This window comes from Rhinoderma darwinii, chromosome 3, assembly GCF_050947455.1.
Source record: "Rhinoderma darwinii isolate aRhiDar2 chromosome 3, aRhiDar2.hap1, whole genome shotgun sequence".
In the NCBI taxonomy this organism is placed as follows: Eukaryota; Metazoa; Chordata; class Amphibia; order Anura; family Rhinodermatidae; genus Rhinoderma; species Rhinoderma darwinii.
The window spans coordinates 165,768,922-165,783,019 of NC_134689.1; the positions used below are offsets into that span (position 1 = coordinate 165,768,922).

General features: G+C 37.1%; 1 protein-coding gene across 2 annotated transcripts in view; it reads left to right on the plus strand.

The window, feature by feature from the left end:
- SYT1 (synaptotagmin 1) overlaps nucleotides 1–14,098 on the plus strand; it is a 514,105-nt gene that overhangs the window by 343,900 nt on the left and 156,107 nt on the right. For both annotated transcript variants that reach the window (XM_075857001.1, XM_075857002.1), the window contains exon 7: nucleotides 11,685–11,869. In XM_075857001.1, the coding sequence (XP_075713116.1) occupies nucleotides 11,685–11,869 (185 nt within the window). The remainder of the gene's footprint in view (nucleotides 1–11,684; nucleotides 11,870–14,098) is intronic.

A 14,098-nucleotide genomic window follows, 5' to 3' on the forward strand; every position in this document is an offset into this window, starting at 1 on the left:
AAAGTTTTACCTTTTTTTTACACTATTTTTCTAATAAACTTTTGGCATATCTACTCATATAAGTATACTTTTAAGTCCATATACATTTCACCTCCGTTTAATGTGCTACAAATTTAAGGATCTCAAAGGGTAAATCTAGTGTATTCCTATGATAGGCATTCTAGCTACGGTACATACAGATGTAGCCATCCTTATCTTGACTTTTAACACTTTTCGACGTCTTTTGTTGTGTGATATCACGCTGCAGCAAGTTATCAGTCACGATAAAGATGTCTACATCCGTACCTCACACATCACTTTCCATTTTCTCCTCTTGAAAGATGTATCCAAGGCAGAAACAATAATAAAGAAGGATAACAGTAACTAACATTCTCTAGTGAATGCTTATGAAACCTTTTCAGCTGATAAGTAACAAAGATGTTGAATCTTGTTTACATTTTTGTGAAGAAATAACTCCATTTATTCGCTACTAACAATGAATAGCAATTACAGCTGTCTCTTGCAAAATATTAAAGTCTGCATAGCTGAAAGAAAAAGTCCCTGTAAAGTAATGAATTCTGTAGAATGGAAGTAAAAGCCATAAGTTAAATGCATTTGCTTTACAAGTAGAGAGTTCACGACATCACAATGTTTTGTTTTTTTTTAGACTATATTGATATAAATAATGTACAATTCACACTTTGCACGGGTACAGGAGTATATTTTATTTGCGTATTCACCATGTAACTTAAGGTTCTTTTACAAAGGCAGATAAACTACCCGTAACAAGCGCCGATATAGGAAGTTAGTCGGTGGTTGCTTAGTTTAATTTTCATGTACCAATGATTGAGAGGGAAATAAAAGATGTGGTCAATGACAAACAAGCGTTTTCTTTTTTATCTTTTGATCGTCAGGCAAGCTTACACTGGGCAGTGATCAGGAAGGAACTTTCGTACAAAATCATGGCCCAGTGTAAGGGCCTGTAGTCTCCAGGGACCCTTTGCCTCACATTTACGTAATAAACAGAGAGTGGCTACATAGATTGATGAACTTAGATATGATCAATATTAGGGTTAGATTGCATGTGAAAGACACACAGGAGCCACTGTCAGCCGAGTTGTCAGTCCAACTGACTGTTGATTTTGGCTTACAGTGGCGTATGCAGCTTGTATGTACAGTGAATACATAGAGGCTGCAGCGCTAAAACGATTTAAATATTTTTATAAAATGTTTAAGATGCACAAACACATACATTACTTTAAAAAAAAAATAAAAAAGGTTCAAAGGTTTTCATAGAATCAATATATAGACTCCAAACAAACTTGTAATAAGGGCTGGGCACTGTTTATAACACAAACATCCCCCCATGTCACATAGGCAGCTCCATAGACTAATCCATATACCACAGAGAAACAATCAGAGCATTTGACGACAATATATATATAACATTTTTAATTTTTATTAAACATCCCCCTGAGGAAGCACATGTGGCGAAACGCGCGTCGGGGTTCATGTGGCGGAGTGGACATTGCTAACTATTTTCCTTGCTGTCTATGGGTAAGACTGTGATCATACAGATAACCTTCCTAAACCACTGGTATTTTTATTATACTTTCTCTTGTCCATAACTATTCATCAGACCTGTACATCACACTTATTCTATTTGAGAGAATTTCTTCTTGTGAAGGAAGGGGTACTAATAATAATTTTTCCGTAATAGGTATCTGTCCAATTATTTACGTGTTTACCCATATACTTTAGTCAGCAACAACAACTGGTATTAGCTCCGCACTTCATACTAGAGTCGTATCTTTCTGTATTTTATATTGTCTGTGATATATGTTTAATAAAAATTCAAAATTTTATATATATATTGGCGTCAAATGCTCTGATTGTTTCTCTGTGGTATAAAGGTTTTCATAGCCTTTAAACCTTGTGATTACTATTGATTGCTGTTGGAAGAAACTCTGTGCATTTATCTACACTCATACAGTCCAAAGCTGGCAATACTCATTAATTAAAGTCTGCAGAACTCACCAATAATCTAATGTGCATGTGTGTAACCCGACAGTTCAGTGAAGGCAGATGTTAGGAAAAAGAAGAACTAGGGATGTTGGATACCGTTTTGTTCCTCTGGGAGATAATCCACTTCCCGAGGTATTTGGCAGCAGTGTAATCCCCTCTCCATGCTAAAAATAAAAATGCAGGCTCGGCCAATCAGAACATGCATGTCAGGAGACATAGCTGTCAGCCAAACGAGAGACAGATATCTTATGTATATGGATGACTTAAGTGGCATAGTCGTATTAGCGCATATGCCACATATGTAAACATTATATACAATGTTAGGTGCTTTTGGTCTTTTTGTGGAGGTCACATTTTTTACAGTTCTTGTGGTTTTCATCTGTGAGTTTGTTATTAAATCCACCTGCTAATGCTCAGATGGAATATAAAAACAGCAATTTAATAATGTAAATGTTCAAGGTTAATGAGACATATAACAAGCAGATATTATCCAAAACACAGCCTTGACCTTCAGATCTTTATATTATACAAATTAAAGCTCTTTAATGCTTTCCTGGATGTTGACAGTAATATCTCCAACATGCATAGTGCAACATAAAAGCTCAATTGTGTCAATAGATATAAAGCATGGTAGCATTTAGCGTATGTGTATTTTACACATAACTAATTTAACATGCATAGCCGTATAACCTCTTTTGCATAAACTTTAACAGAAATACTTACCGATTCAATTTTAGTACTCTTTAGGTGCATTTACACGTCACAGACAAATGATCAATGGCTTGAAAAGTTGCTACAAACATTGGATGAACAGAATTACAATTATGGAGTGAAGTCATAATGCAGCATGTTTTCTTTTGTACAAACAATTTCAATGAAAAAAGTTTTATGGTTTATTATTTATACTTTTGTATTTCTACACTGGCTAATTATCATTGCGATCTTTCAAAAGCATAGAAATTGTAACGCAGATAATGGGACTTTAGAACATTCCTCTCATTTTATCCAACACATTTATTGCAGCATGAATAACTTTTCAGAATTTATGATGATATGCATTAGACTCAATGTTTCACAGAAACCAATCCGTTACATTGTATGGGCTCCAATACTGGTTGTGTTTGCATTATGAAATGCTTTGCTATTGCTAATAACAAGAACAAGTCTGGACAAAATCAACTGTGAAGGCATCAGATAAAAAAACATGTACATATAGAAATAAATTTTACTGTATATATACATATATATATATATATATATATATATATATATATATATATATATATATATATATATAGGATGGCCACAGCTACTACCCAAACCCCACGCGAGACAAACATCCAGGACACTCTCCTAGATTTCTGCTGCTGTCTCAAAATGGAAGACATTTCTGCCTGACTGGTTCTCTGTGCACTTCTGCCTTCAGAGATTGTCATAGGTAGGGAAACCTACATTTAAGTGGCTGATGATTGGCTGATGACAGTACATGTAATCTCCTGTTAGAGGAGTAGAGAGCAGTGCAGAATCAGGGAGGTAGTAAATTTGCCCTGTATATTACATGGGCACTGTGTCTGACACATATGTATGTATATTTCTCTCCCTGAAACATGCGTATGAACACTGCTCGGGGACCATAAAGTCCATATTTACTGTATCAAGTATTATAAGGGACAAGGTTTGGGTTCCAAACTGTATGTTACAGATGATTTGCACCTGAGTGGAAGGCGGTCTGCTGTGCTAGAGGAGAGAATCACAACGGGGGTGTTGGAGTATTTAAACTAGGGTTGAGGAGGAAGGACAATGTAGAAAATAAAGGGGTAGGTTAGAGGGGTCAGACTATATTAGTGGGGGAAGTAAATTGTGGGGCAAGGACATGGGCAGTAAGAAAGGAGATCAATCAGTTTACAACTTTGTAGACAAATATGCCTACAACATTTTAAATCAAACTCTATTTTTTAAAAAGGCCAATTTCCTCAGGTTAAAGGCTGCACTTCAGGACTACTTTGGATGTTTATACTGCAAAATGTATTCTTATAGGAAATAAGTATAAACAAATTAAAATTAAACCCCACATGGATTATATTGAATGTTAAAAATGTAATAAATGACAAAAAAGGGCATTTAAAAAATACAAATCTACTTTGGGTAATTATACTGCAAAATGTATTTATATTGGTAATAAGAATGAACTACTTAAATTGTAACCCCACATGGCTTATATCGAATGTTAAATGGCAACGAATGGCAAAAAATACAGTAGACAGTAGCAAGACGGCTCGCCTGGGACTAAGCAGCAGGCAGACGTCAGGTGTGGTGTAGTAGGGCAGGCGTGGTATACAGCAGAGCACGACTTCAGCTCAGCATGGCACTTGACCAGGATAGCACGGGATACGGGTGCAGGAACGGGGAACATTGGGAACTGGAAAACACTAGGAGACCATTTGCTTAGACAAACTTTGGGTACGACAACAACGCTCAGGCATGGGAGGAAGGGGCTGAGCCCTTCTTATAGTCCAGGGTGCTCATGGCCTAATTTTGACATTAACTCAGGTGCGCGCGCTGGCCCTTTAAGAGCGGGAACGAGCGTGCGCACACACCCTACGGGACCTGGCCGGGGTAAGTGGAAGTGAGCGCTCGCATCTCCTGAGGAGGAGACTGGGGCCAGCGCTCGCAGACCCATGGCTGCGGCCGTCAGGAGGTGAGTGAGCCTAACGGCCCGCGGCCATGGACATGACACAAGGGATCAAAAGGAGGCAGAGCTACTAAATTATTTCTTCAGCTCTGCATAGACAAAAGAAGTAAGTGTAGCTGATGAAGTTGGTACCAGTACTGTTAATACATCAATTAAGATACAGTACTTAATTGCCTAAAATTAAATAACGTATATATGAACAAGGCTCTGGGATCAGATGGGCTACACACAGGAATTCTTAAAGATCTCACTAAAGTTATTTCTGTTCCCCTGTTGATATTATTCTCTAATGACTGGTATCGTACCAATGGACTGTCGCAAAGCAAATGCGGTGCATATTTTCAAAAAGGGCTGTAGGTCTTCACCAGATAATTATAGACTAGTGATTTGAACATCCATTGTTTGAAAAAAAAAATTGGAACTCTTAATTGAATATATACAGGAGTATGGGACAGAAAACAATGTTATAAGTTAGAGCCTGCACGTTTTTACTAAGTATAGAAGTTGTCAAACGAACCTGATTTGTTTTTATGAGGGAGTAAATACATGGCTGGACAGAGGAACATAGCGTTTTTGGACTATGCAAAGGCTTTTGACACTGTCCCTCATTTATGCCTAATGGCTAAAATAAGGACTATTGGTTTAGAAAGTATAGTTTGTAATTGGGTTCAAAATTGTCTCAAGGACCGTATACAGAGATTTGTGGTCAATGATTCCTACTCTGAATGGTCACCGGTTATAAGTGGTGTACCCCAAAGTTCAGTGCTAGTACCGCTATTATTTAACTTTTATTGATATAACAGATGGGATTAACCCCCCTACTGATAATCCCAAACTATGGTAGTTCAACAGAAAAAGAATTGAGCAGAGCTTGGGACAGAAGTATGACTGCGGAGGGAGCCTACTAAAGTCTCTAGCTCAGGTTAAATCACGGCTTGATATCAAGCTGTGATCTATCTCGAATTAGAGTGGGTTGAAGTGGGAGCTGCATTGCAGCTCTAACTTAAAGAGGCTCTGTCACCACATTATAAGTGCCCTATCTCCAATATAAGGAGATCGGCGCTATAATGTAGGTGACGGTAATGCTTTTTATTTAGAAAAACAATCTATTTTAAACCACTTTATGAGCGATTTTTAGCTTTATGCTAATGAGTTTCTTAATGCCCAAGTGGGCGTGTTTTACTTTAGACCAAGTGGGCGTTGTACAGAGGAGTGTATGACGTTGCCCAATCAGCGTCATGCACTTCTCTCCATTCATTTACACTGCACTAGCGATATAGTTATATCGCTATGTGCAGCCACATACACAAACACTAACATGACTGTAGTGTCCTGATAATGAATATACATCACTACCAGCCTGGACGTGATGTATATTCAGAATCCTGACATGTCTGTAGCGTCTCTGTGAGATTCCAGCAAGGCAAGTGTAATCTCGTTTGAAATGACAGGTTACATCGTAATCTCGTGAGATTATGCTTGCCTTGCTGGAATCTCACAGATGCTACAAACATGTCAGGCTGGTAGTGATCTATATTCATTATCAGGACACTACAGTAAGACACTCCCACTTGGGCATTAAGAAACTCATTAGCATAAAACAAAAAATCGCTCATAAAGTGGTTTAAAATAGATCGTTTTTCGAAATAAAAAGCATTACTGACACATACATTACAGCGCCGATCTCCTTATATAAGAGATAGGGCACTTAGATTATGGTGACAGAGCCTCTTTAAGCTTATGGGAAAAGTAGAGGGGGTCAGTGAGGAAGTGCTGACAGCAGTCCAGGGAGAGGAGTATTACAGATCCTCCACCTGTCCCTTTATGGCTTTAGATGACCCCAGGGGAGGGGTAGCATGAACAATTTTTTTCATGTAATGAATCCCCTTATAAGAGTTCATACTTGCTAAAAATAGAGGCATAATTGGTATTGCCATATCAGTAACAACCCTAACTCTATGATTAACATTATAATCCAATCACCATATGGAAAATGTGCTGTGTACGCATTCAATATCCCACTGCCCATTAAGTAGTAGAATTACATATTGATTGGTATCCAATTTGATGTAATCCAGAGCTCCCCAAGCTAGATAAAAGATTTAAGGTAGTCCGAAACATTGATGCTATGCTACAATTAAGCAATATTCTTTGGATTGTGCGAAAACCTTAATAAAGATCAAAGTTTAATTAGCATGCGATACGTCTGGAGTGGGGTTCATCTTTGGCTATATATAATTAACATGCTATTTATGCCGCACGGTAAACGTCTTAAAAAAACAAGCTAAAAAACAATGCCAAAATAGCTTTTTTCTCTTAATTTTGCCTCCAAAAAACAGGAATAAAAAGTAATCAAAACATTTTATGCAAAAAACAAGCACTCATACAGCTCCGTCGATGGATAAATATAAAATAAATTTTTATGTGTTTTTCTTGTACAAAAGTAATAAAGCGTAAAAGAATCTAAACAAATTTGGTATCACCATAATTGTAACAACCCGTAGAATAAAATTATCATGTAATTTATACCACACAGTGAATGCTATGAAAATAAATCCTAAAAAACAATGGCAAAATTGTTGGGTATTTTTTTCCCTTCCCCCAAAAAAATGTTAATGAACGTTATTCAAGAGAACCTGACATGAGCTCATAGTTATTAGACTCATGTGATTGCCGCTGTGTCTGTGAGTCCATCGGTGGTGGTTGCTTACTTCTGTGTCCCCCCATTGCTGAGATATTGCCCCCTCTTTATTTATTAACCAATATGTAAATGAACCGCTGGCTAGCCAAATGGGTTTAGCCGTCAGCGATTCTCAATGGGTGGAGCTAGAAGACCGCCTCTGACGCTGACCTATCAACGTGAGGCTGTTTGTTTCAGACATTCCTAGGCAAGCGTTCAGTGTGGATAAATGTAAAGTTATACATCTAGGTACTAATAATCTGCATGCACCATATAGAGAGTCAATGAGTTGCAGCTCATAGACAAAATAATAGCATGCAATGTCAATCAGCTGCATCTATAGACAGTAGGACACTGTCATTTAAGTTTAAAAAAAAGGCATGGACTCGTGGATAGGGATATAATATTACTGCTTGACAAAGCATTAGTGCTGCTACACCTGCACATGCAGTTCAGTTCTGGCACCGGTTAATAGAAAGAACGCCCTGGAGTAGGAAATGGTACAAAGAGCATGGCATGGGCCTGGACAATCTTAGTTATAAAGAAAGAAATATAGAATTAACATATTTAGACTTGAGAAGAGCCGTCTAAGTAGCGACATGATAAATCTATATAAGTAATTAATGGCCTGTACAAAAAATATGGTGAAAACCTGTTCCATGTAAAATCAACTTAAAAGATAAAAGAGCACTCCCTCCTTCTAGAGGAAAAAAAAGGTTCAATCTCCAGAGGCGACAAGCCTTCTTTACCATAAGAACTGTGAATCTGTGGAATAGTCTACCGCAGGAGCTGGTAATAGCAGGAACAATAGATGCCTTCAAGAATTCAAGATAATTTCTAAGAACAAAGTAACATCAACACTTATATACATTTATAGAATTGTTTGAATGTTAATCCAGTCTGATTGCCACTTGGGATCAAGAAGGACATTTTTGCCTTTCAGGGCAGATTGTCTCAAGCATTATGGGTTTGTTTTTGCCTTTATCTGGATCAATAGGGGGGAAACAAAGTTATCAAATTTTCCAACTTTTTTCTACTTCTTACCTTCACCAATTCCCTAGTTGAACTTGACGTGTCGATTTTCAAATGTACTAATTATGTAACTATGTATACTATATACACCTATGACATAATTCCCAACATTTGAATCCCCATTCACGGGAATTTTTAGGCGCCGCTCCAATCCTCCAGTCCACATAGGAATGCCTACAAAACCTTTTTTTATTTTTATTTATTTATTTTTTTAAAACCACCCATTTTTGTGTATAATTAAGATATATTTGCATAAATCGAACCATTAGCAGGTATTCTATGCTGGCATACTAAACGTAAAATGACAACTGAGTGCTTAGGAATTCATCATACCATTGGTTCACATGCTTTGACACATAATTAGACTGACATAATCTGCACTATTTGTATAAATCCTTCCCGTAATAAAGATGTAGACTATATGGCCTGGTCGGATAATCAAAGTTATAATAGAAATAGATATTAGACGCGAGTCACAAGAAAGAATGCATACAATTACATTACACATATACAGAATAAGAAGTGTTTTGATGACATGAATAAACCTGCAAACCATTAATCCTTTGCAAGGGCTTGTCCACACGTAACGAAATTGCTGCAGAAAATTTCTGAAGCAATTCCATTGAAAGTAACAGACTTTCCGTTGCGGCAAAAACGCACCGTTTCATGTGGTTTTGACTGCAGAAAATGGTGCGTATTTTGCAGTGTTTTTCACAATGCTGCGAGATGGTGACAGCTCCTCTGGAAAACGCAGCAATTCAGTCCACTTTCCGCAGCAGGAAATGAGATGCTGCAGTCTGAAAAATACGCACCGCAGGTCCATTTCTGCTCTTAATATTTCCGCAGCGTGTGGATGAGATTTGTTAAATCTCACCCACTTTGCTGCTACTGTGTTCTGCTGCGTATTTTCCGTCCGAAATTCTGGATGTACAATACGCAGCAATTCCGCTACGTGTGGACGAGCCCTAAGAGGTAAATTCAGCAAACATTTTGAAAAGCTGAAATGCTCTGCAGGTATCTAGGGGAACATTTTGTTCTTTATTCATTCTCTATACACCGTGTTGTATTGGATAGCATACTGGGATAATAATTGACAGGGCAATAATGTGCTTGAAAGTGGCCTTGATTTAAATAAATTACTATAGAAATTTTCTTTTATCATAAGAATTATGCAAATGTTAATTTTGAAATAGCTGTAAGGAAGACTGCTCATGAGTATAAACATCTCTGCTACTCCGAGAAGGAGGGACGCTGTATCCATCTATAGAAGGTGTTCATTTTCTCAGCAAAGGCATTAATTATCACTTCAAGCAGCAATATCCTATACGACTTCTTGAGTCATAATTTCCACCATATTTTGCTACTTTGAAGAAGCAATTTTCCTGTTTTAGCCTCTATTTCTGTCATTTTGCATCTTCTGCATGAATTAGTTCCATTCTCCTTTTATTTTTGTTGTTTGCAGAATGTTAGAAAAGTGTCTTGAATTCGGAGAGAAAGGTAAGATAGGCAGAGAAAATGATCAGTCAGACTGTGACAGGCATTGTTATTATTCTTTCAGTTAGCAGATGTTTTTTTGGATTCTGCCTTTCATCATTATTCTAGCATATAATCACGCAAGCAGAAAGGAGCAGAAGTTTGGTGAGCACTGATGGGACACATTATGCTTTATGTGTCAGAACATCCTAGGAAAGATCTTTCATTCTTAAGCAACTGCTTCAAAGTGGTTTAAAAATCCTCAAATGTCAAAATGTCCATGATTGTCTCTACGTTTCATTACACAGCGATGGCATTATTAGTGATGTGTTTGTGGAGCACTGAATTGTAACAGCACAACCTAAGCTAATGTTTGCTAACTTTCAAAATCGTACGGCATCGACATCTACTAAGAACTCATTACAACGTACAAATTGTTCCTTGTAATCCCTAACACGGGCCTGCACTAGACTGCCATGTTTTCGAGGCAGACTATCAGATGCCGATAAGAGTCCTACAGCATAAGTTTATCTTTATTCTCATCTCTGAAATATAATTTGGTCTTAATTTTCTTCCAACATTAATTGTAAACTTCACATCTCGTGTAACCATGGTAACCAGTGCCATGAATGGAAGTGATTGTACGAATAAGTATTTGTTACCACTGTGGTAAACTCCAAATGTGTTGTGTTGTCACACATGACATCTTCTTCTTCACCGATTCAATCACATAGAAATATGCAATGTAACACACAAATAACCTTGAGTAACAGCCCAATAACATTATTACCATTACCGTAGCAACCTAAAGGGAATGTACTGGAAACATTGTCAAAAGCTTGAACTCATTGGTAGCTTTAAGGCTCAGGCACACCACTTCATTATGATAACATACAAACGCACAGATGTACAAAGTCATAATATTGTGCCCATAGAAGTCTACGGGGCCCTACTGGACCTCTGTATGACTTCCATTTTATACAGAGATTTGTTTATTCAGATAGATTCTGTTTATGAGACAGAAATGTGAATTTTAAATGGCACAAATCTAATTATGTCAACAGTTCTGTAAATGTGAAAAATGCCTGAAACCCTTCTGTCCATTTTAGCATTTTGTCATGAGGTTTTGCTTACCTATAGAATAAAATATCTGCTTCCACAACAGTATTTTGGGATTGCCCAGGTAGTTTTAAATACCAGAGATTATGCCATGACAGATGAAATATCAAAAAAAATGTGTACTATTGTTCACGTATAAAGTCCTGCATCTGCCATAGGTAAAGGCTATGGCTAACAATTTTAGCCTTTCCTTCTGTGTAATGACTAACCACTTCAGTCAGTTTTATAAGATGTTGGTCATTTGCTACTCTGCTACTGCATTTGAAGAAATTTCACGGCACTGCATATTTTATGGTGTCTTTTAATGACAGATACTCTTTAAAGAGTTTTCCCTGTCATCAACATGTATGGCATATCCTGTGGATATGCCATAAATGTCTGATAGGTGTGGGGGGTCCTACCTCTGGAACAACAACCTATTCGTCGGTCCACTGTATCCAATAGGAGATTGAATACAGAGGTGACAACGCTTCTCTCTCAATTCAAGTGTATCGTAGTTCCGGAAACAGCCAAGCCCATCTGTGGGAAAGAGATCTATGGTAATGATTGCTTTAGCTGTCCCTGTTACCTGCCTGTGGCATGGAGGAAACTTTGTATCTTAACCAGTGAATTGTTTCCGATGGTAAATAATGGCTCTGTTCTTGATTCCCATTCTGTTATTCATGTTTCGCTCTTATTTTTCAGTGCCGCCTTGGGCCTTAATTGCAATAGCCATAGTTGCTGTCTTGTTGATACTTACCTGCTGCTTCTGCGTGTGCAAGAAATGTTTGTTCAAAAAGAAGAATAAGAAGAAGGGCAAAGAAAAGGGTGGGAAGAATGCTATGAATATGAAAGATGTAAAAGACGTAGGCAATACCATGAAAGACCAGGTAACCAAGTCCTTGTTTATGCTATTGGCGCAAATGAAAGCTCGCATTCATCTACTTACAGTAGTTGGAAAATAGTTATTCAAGTTTTTATATGTATATATGCATTTAGTTTTATTTAATATACTTTAAATATAGGCACCTTGAAAGTGATCCTAAAAAGCTAAACAAGTGAGGACTAAGTATTCCCTGCCCACAATACAGAACCAAAATTGTGATCTCAAAACTGGTTTGGGGGCCCATATATTGCCCATTGCCGGTAATCTTAGACTACTACTAATTTCTATAATGTATAATCCCCTTTGGCACTGCTCATAACCAACACTTTCTGATACAACTTCATTTTGATTAGAATGTTGTGTCAGATTTCCTCTTTGTAGTGCCAAATGTATTTGAATGCTCTATGGACCGTCTGGAAATTTGCAGCGGTTTAAGGGTATGTTCACACGTAGTGACCAAAAACGTCTGAAAATACAGAGCTGTTTTCAGGCGAAAAAAGCTCCTGATTTTCAGATGTTTTTTTAAAAACTCGCGTCTTTCGCTGCGTTTTTTACGGTCGTTTTTGGAGCTGTTTTTCAATGGAGTCAATGAAAAACACCTTCAAAAACGTGCCAAGAAGTGTCCTGCACTTCTTTTGACGAGCCGTCATTTTACGTGCCATATCTTGACAGCGACGCGTAAAATAAAGGCTCGTGAGCACAGAACATCGTAATTCCCATTGAAAGCAATGGGCAGATGTTTGTAGGCGTATTAGGGGCGTTTTTTCAGGCGTAATTCGAGGTGTAAAACAGTGCGTGTGAACATACCCTCAGATTACAGACTTCTCACATATATCTTCTGAAATATTAGAAGATCATATAGACTGGATTTCTGCCTTAAGATACTGTTATATATAATCGGACGAAGATAAAACAAAACTATTGATAATTAACATACTACTTGTTTTGAGTGTTCCTTGTAAGTTTCAATCTCTTTAGCATGGACACTAGTGATGTAAATCTTAAAGTAATCACTATACGTATATTAAAATAACTATATTGTTTAGGCTGTTCTCACTTGCTTTATCTAGTAATGTCTAAAATGTTTGCTTCTTGGAGCAGGTAGAGAGTAAAGACAGATGATGACCACAATTTCATGGTATAATTGATATGGTCATCAGAATCAATGGGGGTAACAAAGAGCTTCAAACTAATTTACAGCAACCATACATAAGTCTTTCAGACTGTAAAACATAGCTAATAATATTTTCACATTTGCCATTAACTATCTACCAATAAATCAACCTCCCATCCTTTAAATATATTAGGAAGTCATATGGTATCTTGCACTTCTAGCTATGTTAGACTGTACGCAGTATACATGCAGTGGAATTATCTTGACCATGTTAGACATTAAATCTATTGTCGGTCTAAATGATGCAAAGCAAATTATATATTGATTTCGTATTCATGTGATTTGTAAACACTACTCCACAGGGAGTTGTTTATTAGGAGTAGTAAAATATATTTTATTGAGCTTCACTGTCACATATATCCCTACAAAATATCTAAAATAAGATATGAAATTTGTGTAACACAATTTAAATATATATAGAATTTCAACATTTATGGGTGTATATGTTACCAATTACTCTAATAGTTCCTTTATATACTGTAGCTAGTGTAGGGTTTTCTTCTTTTCTTGTAATAATATGATTATAAGGGCTTATGTACACTGCAAAGCCAAAGCACAGTATAGACCCATTGCAGACTATAGGTGAATAATTACGGATCAGTACAACACTGATCCATAATACGGTCATATGTATGACGTCTTAATGGTCAGAAATATACAATACAAAATGTAGGTATATTGAGTCCTGTGGATCAATATCAAGGCTGCTCATAAATGAAAATCATTGCAGCGGATTAGACCTTTGCTACAATGAACTTTACTAAGCCTGATATTCAACATATGAAAGAGCAAATAGTAAAAGGTACATATATGCATATAAAACTGCTTTGTGCAAAATATATACATACAGTCGGGTCCAGAAGTATTTGGACAGTGACACAATTGTCATAATTTTGCCTCTGTACACCACCACAATGGATTTGAAACAAAGCAATGAAGATGTGATTGAAGTGCAGACTTTCTGCTTTAACTCAAGGGGTTTAATAAAAATATTGCATTAACTGTTTAGGAATTCCAGACAGTTTTTACTTAATTCCTTCATTTTAGCAGAAATTGGAC